The sequence below is a fragment of the Pan paniscus genome, chromosome 1 (genome assembly GCF_029289425.2).
Source record: "Pan paniscus chromosome 1, NHGRI_mPanPan1-v2.0_pri, whole genome shotgun sequence".
Classification (NCBI taxonomy): Eukaryota; Metazoa; Chordata; class Mammalia; order Primates; family Hominidae; genus Pan; species Pan paniscus.
In genome coordinates, this window is record NC_073249.2 from 183,195,483 (window position 1) to 183,216,144 (window position 20,662).

General features: G+C 56.8%; 1 protein-coding gene across 21 annotated transcripts in view; it reads right to left on the reverse strand.

The window, feature by feature from the left end:
* PTPRF (protein tyrosine phosphatase receptor type F) overlaps nt 1-20,662 on the reverse strand; it is a 98,257-nt gene that overhangs the window by 7,558 nt on the left and 70,037 nt on the right. For 3 of the 21 annotated variants that reach the window (XM_055094279.2, XM_055094283.2, XM_055094277.2), the window contains 13 exons: nt 18,068-18,373; nt 17,207-17,400; nt 14,004-14,030; nt 12,568-12,685; nt 11,912-12,490; nt 11,097-11,194; nt 10,654-10,907; nt 10,475-10,568; nt 9,639-9,857; nt 9,129-9,283; nt 6,599-6,714; nt 3,306-3,338; nt 2,391-2,488 (listed from right to left, as the gene is read on the reverse strand). In XM_055094279.2, the coding sequence (XP_054950254.2) occupies nt 2,391-2,488; nt 3,306-3,338; nt 6,599-6,714; nt 9,129-9,283; nt 9,639-9,857; nt 10,475-10,568; nt 10,654-10,907; nt 11,097-11,194; nt 11,912-12,490; nt 12,568-12,685; nt 14,004-14,030; nt 17,207-17,400; nt 18,068-18,373 (2,291 nt within the window). The remainder of the gene's footprint in view (nt 1-2,390; nt 2,489-3,305; nt 3,339-6,598; nt 6,715-9,128; nt 9,284-9,638; nt 9,858-10,474; nt 10,569-10,653; nt 10,908-11,096; nt 11,195-11,911; nt 12,491-12,567; nt 12,686-14,003; nt 14,031-17,206; nt 17,401-18,067; nt 18,374-20,662) is intronic. The other 18 variants (XM_055094291.2, XM_055094288.2, XM_055094310.2 and 15 more) reach the window with 12 other exon arrangements.

Below are 20,662 nucleotides of genomic sequence, written 5' to 3' on the forward strand. Positions count from 1 at the left end.
GACCCCGCAGCACACCCCACCCCTCAGGCTGCTCTGGGGCTGTCAGCCCACCTTTTGCACGCCTGTCGGTCCTATTCAACACCAGGGCGTGCTGTCAGAGTCACATATTCAATGCTGATTATCTGTCTGCACATGCTCCCCACGACTGGGTTCCCTGAGGGCATGTGTCTCCATATCCCCAGCACGGGGACTGGCACATGGAAAATGTGTGATCAATGACTGACTAAACGTTAAAGACAACAGAGCAGGCCTGGTGCAGTGGCTCACGCCTGTAATCCCAGCACTTGGGAGGCCGAGGCGGGCGGATCACGAGGTCAGGAGATCGAGACCATACTGGCTAACACGGTGAAACCCCATCTCTACTAAAAATAAAAAAAATTAGCCGGGTGTGGTAGCGGGCACCTGTAGTCCCAGCTACTCGGGAGGCTGAGGCAGGAGAATGGCGTGAACCCAGGAGGCAGAGCTTGCACTGAGCCGAGATCACGCCACTGCACTCCAGCCTGGATGACGGAGCGAGACTTCCAAAAAAGAAAAAAAAAAAAAAAAAAAAAAGACAACAGAGCTATGGGGTCCTGGCTGAGGGAGAGCCCACGGCAGCCTTGGGGAACCTGAGAAGGCTTCCTGGAGGAGGAGGGTCTTGTAAGGAAAGCTCTGATCAGAGGAGGGAAGCAGGTAGAAGATGGAAGGGGACTACTGTGAACAGAGGCCCCACGAGCCCAGATGGGGAAGCAGGGCTGCGCTGGAAGGAAGGGCAGGTGTAGGACATGGTACAGATGAGTGTGGGTGGAGGCCATGGGAGGCAGGGAGCCCACCTTACAGGCTCCATGACCCAAAGCCCAGCCTTGTGTGGAGCAGGGCCCCAGGGGGGCCCTATAGGCAGAGGCAGCACGGTTGCTGTGCCGCAGACATACTCATCCATTTGCCTGCCAAGCCCAGCTTTCTTTTCAGAAACCTGGCCCACAGCCCTTGGGAAAGGCAATCTTTGAGCCCTAGGACGCATCCCCCAAACACAGCTGAGGGTGGACATCAGAAGGGGCGCAAACTCACAGGTTAGGCTGAGCCAACCCCTCAATTGCCTGTCCACCAACCATCTACTGAGGCCAGTGCCAGGTGCTGAGGAAACAGCTGTGGACAAGGCAGAACGACAAGCACAGGCTGCTGCTTAGAGGAGGTGGAAGAGGAGAAGGTCTCTCTCTCTCTTTTTTAAGTAAAAATACTCTTTTTTAAGAGTATTTTTTTATTTTATATTTTTTGAGAGGGAGTCTCACTCTGTCACCCAGGCTGGAGCGCAATGGCATGACCTTGGCTCAATGCAACCTCCGCCTCCCGGGTTCAAACGATTCTCCTGCCTCAGCCCTCACAAGTAGCTGGGACTACAGGCATGTGCCACCACAGCTGGCTAATTTTTGTATTTATAGTAGAGATGCAGTTTCGCCACGGTGGCCAGGCTGGTCTCAAACTCTCGACCTCAGGTAATCCACCCGCCTCGGCCTCCCAAAGTGCTGGGATTACAGGCGTGAGCGACTGCGCCTGGCCAGGAGTCTTGTCTTTAAATCACCTCCTTCTCTAACAAATCCCCTTCCTAGATGGGCAGCCTGGGGATGCTCAGAGTCACCCCGACACCATCTGTGGGTGGGAAACCCTCAGACTTTTGAAGGCTCAGCCCCCAGCAGGCTCCTAGGAGTTAAGTTCAGAACAAGATGAACGTGTGGAGGGCTCCAAGCGGGACTTGTACAGCCTGAGCAGCCAGTCTCGAGGCCCCGACTCCCCGTGAGCTGTGGCATCCGGAGTACACACGTGAGCACATGCATGTGCAGAGCACAGGGCAGCAGGCAGGCCTGGGTTTGAATCCTGGCTCCACTACTCATCAGCTGTTTGACTTGGGCAAGTCACTTCCCCTCTCTAAGCCCCCGCTTCCTCACCTGGAAGATGGGATAATAACAGTCCCCATTTCTGAAGACTGTGGGGGAACCAAAAGAGATAATGCATGCCAAGTGCCCAGACCGGTGCTGGCCTGCAGGATGCTCTTGATAGATGCCAGCTACTGTGGCTGTTATCACTGATCTATGTCTGTATGCCTGTGGCCTTGTGTCTGCCTGTGAGCACTTGAGCACGTGTCTGAGTGTCCAGACCCTGGCGTCACTCACAGCCTTTTGAAACCATCTCCTAAGGGTGACCCCAAGAAGGTGCTGGGCCAGGCTATGGCCAGACCCAGCATCTGAGGCACCCGGTTCCCAGCTGACCCTTACCACTGCCAACCCTCCTCTCTCTGCTCCTGAAAAAGCTGGACCCCTGCTTCCTCACCCACCACAGCTGGGACCTAGGACAGGACAGGAGCTGGTTTGGGTAGGCCTGGGCCAGGCACATGGTAGGGGGCGGGAACATCTCACCTCATACTCCTGGGAGAACTTGAGGCCATCGTTGGCTTTGAGGCGCTCGATGTTGTCCGCCAGGTCAGTGATGGGGATGGGTGGGTGGTCTCGCATACCTAGGGGAGGTAGGGCATACACAGGCAGCATTAGTGTGAGGCTTGAGCAGTGTGGCAGAGAAAGCCCCAACGCATGTATGTGCACATGTGAACATGTGTGACCATGGAGCACTTGGAACTGGTGGCATGGAGACAGCAGCACATGCGGCGACAGGGATGGCGGAGGGTGGGAGAGGACAGAGGGCGGTGTTGTGCCATGAGCATGTGGAGCCTGTTTTGGTGGCGGGGTGCTGAGTGGGGGCACTAGGCCCTGCCTGGCAGGTCTCTCAAGATGGAAGAGAGGCTTCCTTCCTCCCAGGAGGGGTGGGACGCCCAGGTCGGTGGCAGCAGACGTGACAGGAGCTGGGCTCCATCGCATCTGCCTGCAGACAGCCCTCCTGCCCCTCACTGGTGGCAGTCACCATGGGAGACTCACGGCCATCGTCATCCCGGGCACCAAGTGTGTAGATGGAGTGGTCATGAAGTACAGACACAATAGAGAGAGAAGCAGAGACCAGGAGGGGGGTGTGAGACAGAGGAGAGGAGATGAGAGGTAGAGGCACGCAGAAGGAAGGGTGTCAGGCCGGGACTGGAGGCCAGAGAGGCAGAACAGAGACGGGGCCGGTGGGAGAGAAAACAGGCCTGGAGGAAGCAAGGTGGGCAGAGGGGAGGGTGGGGAAGGAAAAAGGTTAGGAGACAGTGGGATTGGGGGAGAAGAAAGGGAAGGGGAGAGAAGAATTCAAGGAAGGATGGAGGCGATGGGGTAAACAAAAGTAAGGAGTGGAAACAGACACAGAAGCCAAAGTATCCCCCAAACACGGGAACTTTGAAAACTAACTTGAGGTATTCGGGCAACTGGGGACACTGGAACCTGCAGAGAAAAAAACAAACAAACGAAAAAAACAACGGGGCAAGAAAAGAGAGCCCGTTAACTTTTTCTGCTTACAGCACCATCACACACAGCGGAGGTGCCGAGCGGGCTTGCGAGGGGCTGGCGGAGAAGAGGATGGGGCGGTGAGGGGCTGGGGCTGCGGACAAGTTCCGTCAAGGCTCCTTCTGTCTCCCAGTTAATACAGACTGGGTGTCCCACCCCCAGAGGCGAGCACTTCTAAACCCTGGTGGCTCGGCAGCCTTGGGGGGCTCTATGACTAAATACTTAAGTCCAAACCAGCCCTGCCCCTTTTGATACCAAAATTTGCCCTTGGCGACTTTCAGACGATTTCCACGTTGGAAAAAAGAGCCCTCCTTCTCAGATCCCACACCCTCTCCTCTCCCACTGTGCCCTGCTCATTGCCTCCTTCCCAGGTATCTTCCCAGGATCTTTGAAAGGGGTTTCTCCACTTTCTCAGCCCCCACTTGCCACGCTGCTCACTGAAACACTTCTGCCCACAGGACGTGGCCACCACCCTCTCTTCAAGGCCCCATCTGCCAAAGCCAACGGTCCTCCCACTGGGTGTCCCCACTGCCCTACCTCATTAAGTCCTCTCGTCCCTTGCACAACTCCCCCAACCCTGGCATCAGGGACACTGCGCTCCTGCTCTCGTCTGGCTGTGGCTGCTCCTTCTCAATCTCCCTAGCTGCTCTCCATCCATCTTTCCTTAATGCTGCACCACCTTCCCTGCCCTGGGCTTTTTGGTCCTGGTCTCCTTCTGGCCCTCACCCTGGGAGAGCCCATCTATTCTCAGGCTTTGACTACCACATGCTCCTTGGCCCCTCCCACAGGGCTTCAGCCCTGATGTCAGCTCAGAAGTCCTCAGACCCACAGACCCACCAGCCCCAGGACACCCCTACCCCCTGCTCATTCAGCCAGCAACTGCAGAGCCACCCTTACCTCTCCCCAAGTGGACTTAAGCCCGGACTCTGCTGTCCTCACCTCCTTCACGTTTCCCAAGTCTGTCCCCTCTGTTCCCACTGCCACCTTTCACTTGGTTGCTGGCCTTTTAAATGGTCTCCCTGCCTCAATTTCTCCTCTCTAATCCAGTCTCCTCAAGGAGCCAGAGTGACATTTCTAAAGCATGGTTCTGACCACCTGGCTCCCCCGCCGAAAACCTTTAATACCTCCCTGGCATCCTGAAGAGGAAGTCTAAGCCCCTTAGCCTGACATTCAAGGTCCTTTTGACTGGACCTCTGCCTAGCCCTCCAGTCTTCTCTTGGCTCAGTATTCCCCAAGCCCCTAACTCTCATGCTGCAGAAACCCTCAGGTGCTCATAATTTGACGCACATGCAATCTGCCCAAGCTTCTGCACATGCTTCCACTGAGGAGCTCTCTCCCATCCTTCTTTTCCAGACCAATAACCACATGGCTCAGCATCCCATCCCCGAAGAGGCTTCTCTGCACTCCAGGTCCCAGCATCCTGGTGCTTGATTCTTCAGAGATCTAATCATGCTGGGTTGCAACAGCCTGCTAGGTCTGCCTGGCACACTCTCCAGACACGTGCTCATGAAACTCAGTCACCATGTTGTGAGGAAGCCCAGGCCACCTGAAGAAGCCTCATGTTGGGTGTCCCAGCTGACAGCCACAGCAAGGCTCAGAGCTGGCTCATCAACCACCAGTCACATGGATGAAAGAGGCTTTAGAGTCCAGGGGTTGGCAAACTTGGTATCCATAACAGGCCAAGAGCGTAAATAGTTTAGGCTTTGTGGACATCTGGTATCTATTCCATCTATTTAATGGTGCCTTTACAGTGCAAAAGCAACCATAGGTAGGTAGCATATAAATAAATGGGTGTGTCTGTTCCAGTAGAATTTTATTTATTTGTTTATTTTTGAGATGGGGTTTTGCTCTTGTCACCCAGGCTGGAATGCGATGCTACGATCTTGGCTCACGCAACCTCTACCTCCTGGGTTCAAGTGATTCTCCTTCCTCAGCCTCCTGAGTAGCTGGGATGACAGGGGCCACACACCTGGCTAATATTTGTACTTTTAGTAGAGATGGGATTTCATTAGCTGGTCTCGAACTCCTGACCTCAGCTGATCCACCCGGCTCAGCCTCCCAAAGTGCTGGGATCACAGGCATGAGCCACCACGCCTGGCCAGTAAAAATTTATTTACAAAAACAGGTGGTGGGCTGTACTTGGCCATGGGCCATAGTCTGCCAACCCCTGCTTTAAATGACTCTAGCTCCCAGCCTTCAAGTCTTCCGGCTGAGGGCCCAGACTTTCTGGAATAAAGACAAGCTGTTCCTGCTGTGCCCCTGTCTGAATTCCTGCCTCACAAAAACCGTGACAGATAATACATAATTATTGTTGTTTTAAGCCACTAAGTTTTGGGGTAATTTGACATGCAGAATAACCAGCTCATACATACACAAACCCTGTGTGTATGCATTAGTTCACTCATTCCTTCATTTGTCTGTGTGTTCATTTCACAGGCATTCAACAAGAACCCATCGTGCGCTGAATACAAGGGATGGGGGATGACAAGACACAGTTCCTGGCACCACAGAGCTCAGAGACTGTCACTGAGGTAATCCCAGCTCACTGTGAGAGGCGTCAAAAGGAAGAAGGAGGGAGGTTCCTGGAGCGAAGAAGAGACACCTAACCCTGTGGGGGTGTGGGCAAGAGGAGAGGTCTGAGCTGTCTGCTGGGTGTTGGGAGGAGTAACATTTCAGGTAGAAGGAAGAGCTGGACAGCCCCGTGAGAGTGGCTAGGAGAAGGGGCAGGTACGTGGTATGGTAAACCCGGGGTTGGCCTCCAGGAAGGCTCAGGTGCAGGCACTTCATCTCCCCACAGATGTCTGGTGAGGCATCTCCCACTGCTAACATGCCCCTCTTTCATGTGGAGGGGTCAGAGCGCGGGCCAGACACTGGCCACCCTGTGGCAGAGACGTGGGCTCTGGGAGGTCCTCAGCCCATATTCAGAGGCCTTGACTGAAGACAAGGCAGTGGCTAAGTGGCTTTGCCACCTGAGAGGGTCCTGGCCTGGGGCACCTGTCCAGCTGCAGGATATGGGGGCTCCCCAGTCATTCCAACCAAAGTGGATGAGCACAGGGAGAAGGGCAGAAAGGAAGAAAAGGAGCAGGAACAAGTGCATGCAGCCCAGGAACTTCAGTGGCGACCCTGAGACCTGCAGAACGGACCCACAGGCCTGCTAGGTCTGGGCTGGGGGCACACAGGCCATAGGAGTGCCCTACCTGGGGTCTGGTAGTTGAGCCTCCGCATCTCCACAGGGTCAGAGGAGTGGGCCAGCAAGGAGTCCTTCAGTCCGATCGACTGCTCATCCTTAGAGGACGGGGAGTGGGTCCTTTTCCTAGAGAGACAGAAGGGAGGCTGGTGAGAACCTGAGGTCCAGGCTGAGACAGTGACACATGGCATGGCTGGCTGCCAAGGAGCCCCCATGTCCACGGCTCTGTCCTCCTACTGCCCCACCTCTTCCCAGGATCTCTGAGCGCGGAGGAGCCAGGGCCAGAACAGCCTTGACATGAGAGAACACAGGGCAGGGAGGGGGTAGGGAGAGCAGGAGTGTGGCGTGAGCAGAGGGGCAGTGCAGCAGGGAGGAAGGGGTTGCAGGGGCGAGCAGCTCCTTTGGATAGAAGGCAGGTCACTGCAGGACAGTGACTGCTATCTCCAAGGCCACCCAGCTGAGTAGCAGGAACCACCAGGAATAAACATGCAAATGACACATAAAATACACAAACAGCACAGGAGACAGGGCCCCAGCTTTTTGGCCCTCAGAGTATCAGGGTAAATGCCCAGGGCAGCAGGGGAGGGACGGGAAAGGCGTCACCCTAGCTGGGCAGAGTCCTCTCTCACTGGCCTCAGTTTTCCCATCTACAAGGACAGGGTCAGAGACAGACCATAGGATTCAGCTGCCAACAAATAGCCAGAGGCTACTTGTGGTCTGCAGACGCATGTGCTTCGGGAAGAAGAATTTGAGTGAGTGTGCTCAGGTGGGTACAAGGACACGCCTCTCTGCTGTTCCACACAGTGACTGCTCTTTGCTCTGTGCGAGACTGTCTCTCACAGCACTTAGGCAACTTCTCAGAGAACTGGGAGCTGGGTAGATGGTTCTGGTGAGCTTTGTACGCTCAGGGAAAGCAATGCAGTCTGTATTATGCATGTGCCCCAGAGAAGAAGCATCCTCTGCAGAGTTGAACTGGCAAGAGTGAGACAGAAACTGCCTCCTCACACCAATGAGGACTCAGTCCTGAACCAGGGAGCCTGCTGAGCTGACTGGACAGTTTGCTGCTTAAAGCCATAGGCCAGGGGACTTCTGGTCAAAGCGTCATCCCTCCCTGCTGGCCCAAGGATTAGAAGTAGAGGGGGAGGTGTGTGAAGAGAGAAGGAACAACTCCTACCTTTCTTGTTTACTAGGTCCCGAAAGACAAGCAAGGACAGAAGAAAGGAACGGTCACAGTTTCCACCAAGCACTCAGCCCTCTAATGACATGGGGACCCTGCAGGCCCCTTATATGGCACCCACATGACATTCACAGGGAGGGGGTCTACCTCTCTGGACAGACCCAGAATGCAGGTGGAAGTGGGAAGGATGAGTGCATCTGCGGGACACTCCTCAGGGACCCGCCCACAGGTCCATCCACCCTGGGAGGAAGGAGTGGACTCTTTAGGAAGGAACAGTGGGTCCAGGGTAGGCACACAGGATATAGGCTCTCCTGCATGGTGCAGAGATGTGCTCAGACACACAGACTAGCATATCTTCATCTGCCAGGTGTTCACTGACATGCCTGTGGGCTCAGCCCAGTGCTGGGGGCTGAAGGCTTGGCACACAGGCCCAGCTGCGTTTGCAGTGGAGCATCACAGGGGACAGTGTGCAAGGAAGGGGTAGGGGCCAGGCAAGGCCTTGCAGGCACCAGAGCATGGACTTGAGTCCTGAACGATGAGATTGCTGTTGCCAAGTGGGCAGGGGGAGGGAGATCCGCAGAGGGCACACCCTGTGTGGGCCTGAACACTGAATGTGTTCAGTGTCGCAATGTCAGGAGTGTGGCAGGGGTCAGATTAGCCAGGTGTTTGGCTGTCAGGCTAAAGAGGCTGGGCTTTACGTGGGCAGCCATCAAAAGGTTTTAAACTGAGAGTGACAAAGTTAAATCTTTGGAAATCCCTTTCAGGCTGGAAGGTGCATGGATAGGAAGGGAGACTCCTAGGGCAGGTGGTGGCCACTGCCGATAGAGAACTGGGTGGGAAAGACACACTGAGGCTGAGGCCGCTGCGGATGGCACGGGCACAGCAGGCCATCAGTCATGTCTGTTAGTGAGCATCCATGGCCTGTGGGCCTCCAGCTCGACCTATCTAGGCCTAAGCAGGAGAGTAGGGCTGGGGAATCATCCAGGAATGGTGGCAGAAGGAAAGGACTCGAGGTAGGAGCTCAGGAGATGGCGGTGTCTTAAAACTGAAGAGGAGACAGACGCACTCTTATCCACAGAAACACAGAGACAGACAGACGTGCCAGGGATGCACACGAGACAACCCTCTGAGGCTTTAGTTCCTCACGCCCAGGCTGCTGCAGAGGCTCCCTCACCTGACAGATGCAGGCCTGCAGACACAGGTAGGCACACACACTGCTCCTGCCCTTCCTGCCTTCCTGCTGAGCCTGAGGCCCAGGGTCCAGGATGCAAGGCTGCACACTCTCCACAGGCAACACACCCGGAGAGGGCCTGAAAGGCGAGGGGCAGGTGGCCGTTCCCGGAGCTCTGAGGGCAGTGCTCACCTTTTGAACAAGAGGATGGCGATGACAATGAGGATGATGAGGATGACTGCCAGCACGGGACCCGTCACCCACAGCATCTCCGGCTCCTCCTGCTGCTGGGCTGGTGTCACCTGGACCACGATCTCATCCGAGTAGGGGCTGGAGGCATAGCGCTTCTGTGGCCCGGTGGAGAACAGCAGGCTGTGAGCTCAGCGTGAGAACCCCCCACCCTCTGCCTATCAATCCTGGAGAAAGGGCTCTGGGTCTGGGTTACCCTGGGCCTGGTCTCCCAGACCCTACAAGGTGGACCTGGCAGGACTGGGTCCCTGGAGCCACATTAGGTCTGGCCTCTGGGTCCCAGGGCCGCGTCTTAGGATCCCCGGGACAGATCTTGGGTCTTTAGTGCTGCCCCAGGATCTCGAAGCCCCCAAACTGATAAAGACCTGGGGTCTTGTGGTGTTTGAGACTGGCATCGTCTCAGGCCAGGCCCAGGGAATCAGGGTGCTGACAGCCAAGCCGGCTCAGGCAGACCTGGTCCATGGGTTCCTTCAAGGAGGCAAGCACAAAGCACTGGTAGCTCAAGTCCGGAGACAGGGGCCGGTTGTAGAAGCCCCGGTAGTTCTTCTTGTCCCCCAAGGTAAAGGTCTCGGGGAGCACATCCAGTTGAGCAGCCACATATGGCTTCAGACGTTCTGCCTGCCGCCGCCGCCGCCGCTGCTCCTCTCCGCCTTGCTCAATGGCTTCTAGAAGCTGGCAGAGCAGAGCATGGGGGTCATGCGGGGCCTCGGAGCATGCCGGCCGGCCCTGGGGCTGTGGCCTGGGATGTCAGTTCCCTGGGCCGAGATCAAGGCTCACCTTCCGTGTAAGAGCCCACACCTGCCCAACCCACTGCCCCTACAGAGTAACAGACACCGTGAAGCCACTCCTCCCCACCAGCCCATGAGAAGCAGCCCTGTGTGTAAGCTGCCCCACCCTAACCAGGCTGTTGCCACACTGGCTGTGAGAAAGGACTGAAGGATTTCAACCTTCCAGGGACTCCTGGCTATAAGGCTCACTAAACCCTCCATAGCTTCTAGATCTGCGAGGCTCTGCAGTGTCTACAGGGCTTGGCATTCTCTAGACCTGCAGAGGCATCTCCACGACATCCCACCCCAGGGATTCTTTGTAAGCCCTCCGGGAGTTCTGTGAATACTCCCAGATGGTTTCCTCAGAGTCCCTCTCTCCAGAGAGGGGCGGGCTGCCAGCCAGAAGAGAGATTTCAATTTGGGGAGTGAATCTGAGAGTCACTGGGACAGTGCTCAGGGCAGGAAGGCCACAGCTGACCACTGCAATGGGGCTGTCAGTGTCCCCATCCCCTCCCCAGGTACCTCGTCCAGCTCCAGTTCCTCGGGTGTGCTCCACCTTGGCGTCAGCATGCTCCCGCCCACACGGTCAATGGGCACCACAACGATGTAGAACCACCTGGGTGGGCAGGGCAGGAATCAGGACCGTCACTGCTGGTTACCTCCAGCCCTGCCCCGCCTCCCCCGATACCTCGTGTGCACACCTGACAAGCGAGGGGTCCTGCACATGGGGCATGGAGAGATCGAAGCGGCCGTCCTCTATGTAGGCAGAGGCAGGCAGTGGCTTGTGAGGCAGGAGGTCGGGGGCCGTGCGGATGGACACCAGGTGCTGCAGGCCCCCTGCGCTGCTGCCACGGTTCATCAGCACAAACGAGTACTCTGTGTTGGGCTGCAGGTCTGCGATCAGCTTCCGCATCGAGTGCCCGTCCACCTCCACACTCTGCCCATTGTACAGAATCTGTGGGGGACGGGAGGGGCAATCAATGCCTTTGGGTGAGGTTCCCTACCACGGGCTGCAAGGCACAGTGCACGGATACACAACCACATTGCTGCTCCACAGCCGGATGCACATGGGTTAGGACTGGAAAGACAGCACCCAGCAGGCCTGTGTGTGTGCCGGGCTCAGCTGGCCGTGGCCCTTACTCACCTTAAAGGGCACAGCTGACTTATAGGAGTCGGGAACCTCCCAGCTGAGCAGCACAGACGTCTTCATTGCAGCCGCCACCCGGAAGTTCTTGGCAAACACTGCAAAGGCATAAAGAGAGAGTCAGCTCTGCTGGGTATATGAGGTGGGGTGAATGGGCTGGAAGGGTGGAAGGTGAATGGCCAGGATGAGACACTGGTTGGGGAACAGGGGGTTGAAGGATGGCTGCAGAGTACCAAGCGCCCCACTCCCAGCCAGCTTCAAACGGCACAGTTGAACTCCCAGCCCAAGCTCTTCCACAGTGAGCACCAAACAGGGCGGGGGATGCCACAGCAACCAGGGTCAGAATCTCCAGAAACGCGAGTGTAAAAGCTTGAGCCGATGGACACCAGGCCAGAGTGATCAGAGGGTCAGTGGGTTTCGGTCATGAGAAGCATGTGGCCACACACCAGAGCGTGGTGGAGCATGTTCACTAGAGGTCGGTGGGTCATGGCCCCAAGAGATTAGTGTCACACACCAAAGATCAGGAGGTTGCACACCCAAGAATAGTGAGTGACAGTCAAAAGAGATCAGTGGGTCAAGGTCACAAGAGATCAGAAGGTCATACAGCAGAGGTCAGTAGGTTAAGGACAGCAGAGGTCAGGCACCAAGAATGTGGTGCCCATTCACTAGAGGTTAGTGGTCACAGTCATGAGAGATTGGAGGTCACACACCAGAGGCTGGTGGATCACAGTCGCCAGAGGTCAGTGGCTCAAGGAGAGCAGAGACCCCCAGATGCAGCCACACTCGGGAAGGGCTGCCATGTCCACAGCACACACCTTGCTCCACTGGCATGGTCCGGGACTGGATGCTGGGGCTGAGTGGGCCAGAGCCTTTGCTGGTCCATGCGCGGACCTTGATGTCGTAAGTGGTGTCTGGCTTGAGGCCAGTAAGGGTAAAGCGGGTGTCTGTCGTGATGTTCTGCAGCTCCTGTTGGCTGTTGATGTCTCGGAACACCACGGTGTAGCTGGTGATGCGCCCGTTCCTCTCCGCCAGCACTGGCGGGTCCCAGGCCAGTTCTGTGGTAGACGTGGTCAGTCCTGTCACACGCAGGTTTTGGGGGAAGCCGCTGGGCAGGTCCTCGGGGGTCCTGATCTCCTTCTCGAACTCCTCACCCAAGCCAGCCCGGTTCTTGGCGGCAAGCCGGAAGATGTAGGTGGTCCCCTTGTGCAGGCCGGTGACTGTGAAGTGCTGGTCATCCTTGCCGAAATCTATGGTGTTGGGCCGCGCCTCATCGGCCCGGCAGTACTGCAGCCGGTAGCCCAGCAGCTCGCCAGGCAGTTCCTTGGGTGGGTGCCACTGGAGCAGCGCAGTGTTCATGGCCGTGGTGCTGATCATCATGGTGGGCCGGCCTGGGACTGAAGGACCACGGGCTGGGCTCTGGCGCTGCCCTCCTGCTGCCCCACCCTCAGGTCCGTCCTGACCCCTCACTCACCTGCACCTGTTGTAGTAACAATTTTGGGCTTGCTGCGGGCACCATCCCCTTTGGTGGTATAGGCAGCAACAGTAACGGAGTAGGTGGTTTCCGGGGTCAGGCCGCTGATAGTGGTTTCCTGAGGGAGGAGGAGGGGTTCGTTCCCATCACAAGAATGCAGGGAGAGGCCAGACCTTGTCAGGGTACTCAGGACCCTAGCCTGAGGGGAGCCCCGGGGCACACAAGGCCAGGGGTTGTGGAAGGTGGGGCTATACAATGGTGGCCTCTGCTGGAGAGGAAGCAGGCAGGTAGGATGCAGGCCTGGGAGGACCCCGCCCATCCCAGGAGCCGCACGCCTGGGGCAGACAGCTCATTATTCTTTTCAGACAAGAACAAAGGGCCAGACTGTTTCCCTCACTCCACTGTGCTGTGAACGGAGACTGAGGATATAAACAGGGCACAGCCTCGCAGGCACCCAGCACCTTGCGTGGCTCTTGGCAGCCACACGCACACAGCCTACAGCTCCTGCATAAGCAGGCGTAAGGCCGCCTGTGGACACCAGTGCATGCATGCACAGACAGAGCAAGGTGGCAGGATGGGCTAAGGTGCCATCCTATAGGACCCAGTCAGGACTCCGCTGCCCCCATCTAGGCCACTAACTCTGTGAATGTCTATACCCTGCAATACCTCTTGAGAAAGGCAGGGGAGGGGCTAGGAGAATAAGAAAACCTCCACACCTGGGGAACTGGCTTCCACATCTGTTCTCAGTGATGCCTGAGACAGCAGCCAGGGCAATGTCCTCCCCCCTTGGCAGACCCTGCCCATATACCCATCTGCAGCAAAGGCATCATCTCTGGACATGCTGAGAAACACCATGGGAGGTCAAGCCACACCACACAGAGAGAAGAGTGGGAAGCAGGGCAGGGACCACCGTGCAGTGGGAACAGAGCCGTCATCAACCCTGGTATCCCTCCAGCTCTGGCCTTGAGTGGGGCCCCTGCAGCTGCCACCACCCCCTCATGGACCCCTCCTGCCACAGCTGGAGGGTCTCCCAGGGCTGGGGCTCCAGAATGCACCAATGCCAGAATCCGACTCTCCAGACAGCCCTCCCAGCCTGGGCCCTAAAGCAGGTGATTTTTCACTCCAGGGATCAATAAGGCCTAACGATCAGGATTGGATTTAACTCCATCCCTGTCTGGCCGGGGCAGGGGCCAGGCCCTGGTCGATCATGAACACTGGCCTCAAATTGCTGCTCGACAGGCAAGAAGTAAGGATTAGAGGAAATGCCAATCGCTGCTCAGCTCAGTGCTCGTGTCTAAACGCCAATTTTCTCCGGATGTGGCTGGAGCCCTGTGGATCTTGGCAGCGCAGGCTGGCAGGAAAGGAGGGAGAGGAGGAGCGTCCCATGAGCCCAGCTTGACCCATGTCTTGTCCGCGTTCGCACACCTGTTACTTACATAGTCCTCGGACTCCTCTGGCCGCCACTGACCGCGGGAGAGGGAGAGAAAGGGAGACAGGATGGTGAAGGACTCTGACCTGGAGAGGGCCTGGCCTGGAAGGGACCTTGCCCAGGGAGGACAGAGGGAGGGCTTTTGGGCCTCGAAGTACCCATGGGGGTAGCACCCCAGGACAACTCCCGGTTCAAAGATTTGAATCCCTGCCTCACTGAGCACCAACTGGGTGTGCCAGGGCTGAGGAGGGTAGGGAGACAGGGAGGGCAGGCAGCCTGCAGGGAGAGGACCCACTGACAGAGGGCCCTAAGAACACAAAGCAGCTACAGATGCTCTGACAATTTTGGGCTTGCTGGGAGGGAGAGGCTGCCAGACGAGAAGGGTGGGTTCAACAGCTCAGGCCGAGGGAAGACACTGAGGGGTGAATGGGGTGCCCATATGCCCTGGTTTGCCTCGGACAGTCCTGGCCTGTGCTTGTTGCCATGGAATTGACTATTCAGTGTCTCCTTCCACCCGCCAAAGCATCCCAGATGTGATCATACATTACACAATCACCCCAGGCATGAGAAGTGTCCCACAACAGTAAGAGTTGGGGGTGAACAGGGCACATGGGCAGGGTGGGCCCAAGGGCAAGCCAGTCAGCAAGACTATGAAGGCTGTGAGTGCCAAGCTCAGAGCCTGGGCTGTAGCCCACAGGCACGGGAAATCACCTATACCCGTTCCTTCCTCGGGGTGTCTGAGGATTAAGGTAGGAAGGAATGTTTCGGGGCTGGCAGTGTTGCGGGCCTTTGGTGCATGTAGATATTCTAGATGGACAGGTGGAGGGACTGTGAGGTCTCCATTCTGAGGCCCCATGAAACATCACAGGGAGATGGTCCAGGATGTCTCCAAGCCGGAAGTACCTGGGGTCCTCCAGCCCAAGCACCCCCACAGTGCCGGTCTGGCCTCTGTCCACTGGCCTCCATGCTGGGTGGCCTAAGTTCCTCCTGTCCTGGGACACTCTGTTGGAAAGTCCTTGCAAGAAGCATGGAACAGAATATGAGAGGAGACTCTGGACAGGTCCTTAGTGCATGGCCACTTTATAGGGTGTGGCTGGGCCCACGTCCCTTCCAGTCTCCTTGCCTGCGGGGAGACCTGGGCTGTCCCAACCAAGCCTTGGCGTGGAGGTTCTCACATCACATGGACCCTGTCCTGCGCTAGAGGCAGAGCAAGAAAGAAGGGAAGGACGGAGGATGAAACCAAATGGAGATGAAGGAAAGGGGTCAGAGGAATGGCAGGGGGAGGAGGGAAGGAGGGAGGAGAGAGAAGAGAAAGAGCAAGACAAAAACAGAGACTCCAAGGAGGAGAGAGAAATGCAGGCCACGAGAGGGGAAAAAGGGAGGCAGGGAGATGGAATCTGACGTAAAAGGAGACAGGTCTGGCTCCACACTTCCAGGCTGGGGGTGGGAACCTGCACCACGTAGTTCCTTCAGGCATGATGGGGGATGAGCTGAGGGGATGGTGCTGTTGCGTGAAGGACAGAATGTGCCGCCCTTGACAGCAGCACAGGGACAGCTGGGCCCTGTGGCCAGGCTCGGGACCAGGCCCCACTGCTCTCCCACTGGCGAGGAACAGAATGACCCAGTCCTGAGAGGGCTACGGAGCAGGCCTCCATCTTCAGTGTCCTCCGGGAGCCCAGACTCGAGTTACCGCCCCCATGATGGGATGTCTGAGACTAAATGGGCAGCGTCCCTGAGCCTCTGGCCCAGCTCCCTTCTGAACCTCTTGGGACCAGAAGGGGGCACTTGAAGTGGCTTCTCTGGAACCCCACTGGCCACAGCTGTGGCCACTGGCCCCCTCAGAGAGGAGGGGCTAGGGGAACCCATTCCTGGGATGTTTCTGGGTAGGTGTGTTCACTGAGGCTCCACGAGGAGCCCTCAACCTGCCCCAGGAATGCAGGTGGGTGCACATGCCTGCCTCCTCCACCCCGGATGCCTTAGCACTGGGCAGGCTGAGAGGGGGAAGAGAGCACCCTCTGGGCAGAAAGAATTTTGCTTCAGATGGCTGAGCCCAGCTGGAGGAGTAAGGCTCCTGTCTGTGTGGGTGACCCCACCCCTCTGCACAGTGTGTACAGCATTGAGTGCTGTACAAAAGTACATTGAGTGTGGTACACGCACCCCTGCTCTCCACCCAGGCAGGGGTGAGAGGCTCAATGGGGAGGCTCTGCTCCTGGATAGGGAGACCTTGAGAGCACCACACCAGGTGTTGTGACTCTCCAGCAGGGTCTTTTGGGAGGGGGCTCATGACAGCAACTGTGGCCCTTTCCTAGGGGTCCACAGACATGGCTTCTCATCCAAGCGCAGCAGCCACCTACTTGCTGAATAATTCCATACCACTCTCATAACCCCCCAGCATTCCAAGTTCTTCATCTGAATAGCAACCAGTGTTCAGAATACCCCAGGGACCTCACCCCAAGCTCAAGGGCAGGACCATCCTCCCAGGAAGACAGATGTGCACAGAGGGAGGTGTGAGGCTGGCCAGCAGGCCTAGCTCTTGAGGGTGAACATCAGGGGCTGAATCGTTCCCTGCAGGGCCAGGAGCAGGGCAACACTCTACTTGGCTACTCACAGAGCTTTGCAGCAACCACGGACCCATGGCCGCCAGTGGGGTAAGACAGCCCTGGAGCACTCTCTCTACCCTTTCTGTGGGAAGAGTGGATGCCAGCCCAGCACTGTCTAGGGGAAAGGCACATCTCAAAACCCCGACCTGGTGGGGCACAGTGGCTCACACCTGTATTCTCAGCACTCTGGGAGACTGAGGCAGGCGGATCACCTGAGGTCAGGAGTTCGAGACCAGCCTGGCCAATATGGTGAAACCCTGTCTCTACTAAAAATATGAAAATTGGCTAGGCGCACTGGCAGACGCCTGTAATCCCAGCTACTCGGGAGGCTGAGGAAGGAGAATTGCTTGAACGCAGGAGGCACTCCAGCCTAGGCGACAAGAGTGAAGCTCTATCTCAAAACAAACAAACAAATAAAAAACCCACACCCAAAAAACCCCAGCCTAACCCCTGATGCTGCAAAGCATCTCGGGTCTCACAACCAAGGAAAGGCAGTCACAGCACTGCTGAGGGCAGGCAGGGGAAGAGGGACATATCTGGGCCCCAAAAGGGAGCTTGTGCATGCTGGTCTGTGCTCACCCTGCCACCCCACCACCACCCAATGCTGCACCTGGGCCTCGGCTAGCATGACGTCTTGGATGATGGGGAGTCCACGGGGCTCGCCATTCTCCAGCCGCACGTAGGTGACCTGGTAGCCGCGGATCTGGCCATGCTGCTTGCTGGGGACAGGCAGCTTCCAGTAGACATGCACAGCAGTGGAGTTCAGTGGCTCCACCTCCACCTTCCGCGGAGGCCCGCTGGGCACTGGGGGGTCAGGTAGAGAAGGAAGTCAGGCCTGGAGGTATCAACCCTAGCTCAGGTGGGCACAGCAAACTCGAGGGTCCTGCCTCAGCACCCCACTCCCCCAGGAAAGGCCCTGATACAGTTTCCTTAGATCATCTGTCCCTGGTGAGGCACACGGAAGGCTCCCTCTGCCCGCCACGGGTAAGAGCCCAGGACTGGCCCTGCCCACCCCTCTGGCCCAGGCCTCTCACTTGGTGGGGAGGGTCGACATGGGGGAACAGGTGGAGGTGGGGCACCAGGTCTTTGACCACCCCCAGTCAGCACAACCTGTCCTGACTCCTCCTAGGCCCCAAATCATGCCAATGTCCAGCCAACGTGGAGTCTTGCTGATTCTACTTTGAGTATCTTTTACACCAATCTGCCCAATCTTGACCTTTCAAATCTTAGACAGGGCGGCTTCTCCCATCTTAGCCTGTGAAGGTTTCAGCTGCTTTGGAGACAGCCCCAAAGGCTGGGATTTGGGCCTCAGTTATCCCGTAAGTGACATCCCCCCACTTTAGGCCATTACACCTGAACCAGAAAGATGAGTTGACCTGGGCCTGTGTTCAGGAAAGGAAGGCCCTGGGGAGCTTGGTGGGTGGTGTCTGAGGCAGAACGCCTCCCCTCCCGCCCCGGTGGCACTGCCTACCGTCCTCATCGGTGCGCACCAGCACCGGGCTGCTCTCGGGGCCGGGGCCCACGTCTGTGTGTGCCCGCACCCACACCCGGTACTCCGTCCACTTCTCCAGGCCCACCAGGTCCCAGCTGGAGTGCTCACGGCTGATGCCATCCACCACATGCCGCCCGCGGTCCTCGCCGTCCACCGCCTCGTAGGCCACGGAGTACTGGGTGATAACGCCGTTGCGGCTGTCGGCAGGTGGCGGGACCCAACTTACCCGGACCGTGGTGGAGCCCATGCTCACACACATCACCTTCTGGGGAGGGGCGGAGGGGGCTGGGGAAGACAAATGGGGGGGAAGCAAGCAGATGGAGGGTGGGGATCACAGGCACAATGACTGAGTCACAGTGGACTGGAGACTCACCCGGGCAGGCTACCCCTTAGGTGCTGAAATGGCCATCCCAGGGTCCCTCCAGGCAGGCTGCTGCCACTCTCGCCAAGGACGCCTGACTCCCTCTGACCTGCCTCCCTCTCTCTCCTTCCCTCTCTCACACACACACACGGTGATACACACACAGTTATCACACACACTGACTCTCACACAGCCTCACACACAGTGTCTCTCAGTCTCAGTGCCTCACACACGTCTCACACAGTCACACGCTGTGTCACACACACAGGGTGTCTCATACATATACTGTCTTGGTGTCTCACAGTGTCTCTCACAGTGTCACACACATACATAGTGTCACATATACATAGTGTCTCACACACAGTCTCCACATAAATATAGTGTCATATACAGTGTCACACATATACAGTGTCATATAGTGTTTCACACACAGTCTCACACATATACAGTGTCATATACACTGTCTCATACGGTCTCACACATATACAGTGTCACATACACATAGTGTCTCACACACACAGTCTCACGTATACATAGTGTCATATACACAGTGTCTCACACGTGTCTCTCACAGTCTCTCACAGTAAATACACAGTCTCTCATGGTGTCTCACACACACACTGTCACATACATAGGTTGTCTCGCACATATACAGTCTTGGTGTCTCACAGTGTCACACACACACAATGTCTTGGAGTATCAGTGTCTCTCACACAGACTCACATATACACAGAGTATCACATACCCGTAAGTGTCTTGGTGTCTCACACATGGCATCTGACACACACACACTCTCACACACAATGTCTTAGAGTTCTGACACAGCATCTCTCACACGAGGTCTCTCCCACACATATGCTGTCTCACACAAAACATACACGATATCAGATACACACAAGCACGTGGCCATCCCACTGCCACCCGCACACACAGCCACATATGGAGAACTGCTTCACATCTGCTGTGCCCACGGTTCTGCTCTTCCGAGGAAGAGTGGCCCCAGTGGCCCTTTTGGCATAAGGCAGCCTTCACCTGTGCCTGCCTGGAAACAGTCTCTTTGCCAGTGCCACAGGTAATCACCAACAGGAGGCCGGACATGAAGGCCAACAGCCCCTGGCGTGGAGAAAAAGTACCCACCAACAGAGGTGCCCTCACTCAACAGCTTCTTTGGGAATTAGGAGGCAGACACGTGTCTCCTTGTGTCCAGTGATGTGTCCAGACTCCACGCCCACCGAGGACTCTGCTGCAATGCACAGGTTTCCTCTTCAAGTTCTGTCACCACCCCCTGCCATGGGGACTTCAGCAGCCCCTTGACCCACTGGCCCCAGAGCCCCTCATCTCCAGGACTTTCTCCTCCCCTGCACAGCTATGGTCATGCCCTGGAGGCTGCCAGTACTGGGGATGGCCCTCCCTCCAGAATCACGGGCTCTCACATCCCCTTGCAGACCCCACCCCCTTGTTCTTGCTCAGTCACTCCAGGCCCCGGGCACTGAGCCTGCTCACCAGCTCCTCAGGATGCCTGTCCATCAACCTTGTCCTTCCCACCCTCCATGTTCAGCTTCCACAGTCTACCACCTACCACACTCTCACCAATATCGCAAAGTCCCTCGCCTCCTGATCTTTCCATGCTCCTTCCTGGTCGCTGCCAAGCCCTAGATGAATCCAGCTCTCCCCCTCCTTCTCTACAGCGGCACTGAGGCAGGCTGGCGTCCTATGCACACGTCCCTAGAGGCCTCATCCTCCAGGACTCTCCATGCTGCCTGTTTCTGCCCCCTGCCTGGCTCGCTCTGCCACCTCACACGAAACAGTCCCCCTCCTCCATGCTCCCTAGACCTCCAGCTCCCTTTGCCTGCCTCCTCTTGGCGCATGACCATGTCTCCCACACTGCAGAGAAGACCGGGCTTTCACAGCAGCTCCCTCCATCTCTTGCTACAACCCCCCCACCGTACTTGCATCTGCAGCAATTCTCTCCTTTCCACCCATGAGAATGGAAAGTTGAGCCACCCTGTCCAAGGCTAAGCTCTCTCACCACCCATACTGTTCCCCTTCTCTCCACCTCCCAAGGCTCCACCAGTTACCCTCTTTTCCACGGTTTCTTTTTTTTTCTATTGACTGTTTCCAATAGCATTTAAATATGCTTGAAATTTTCCCATCTTAAAAGAAAAATCCCAGGCCGGGCGCGGTGGCTCACGCCTGTAATCCCAGCACTTTGG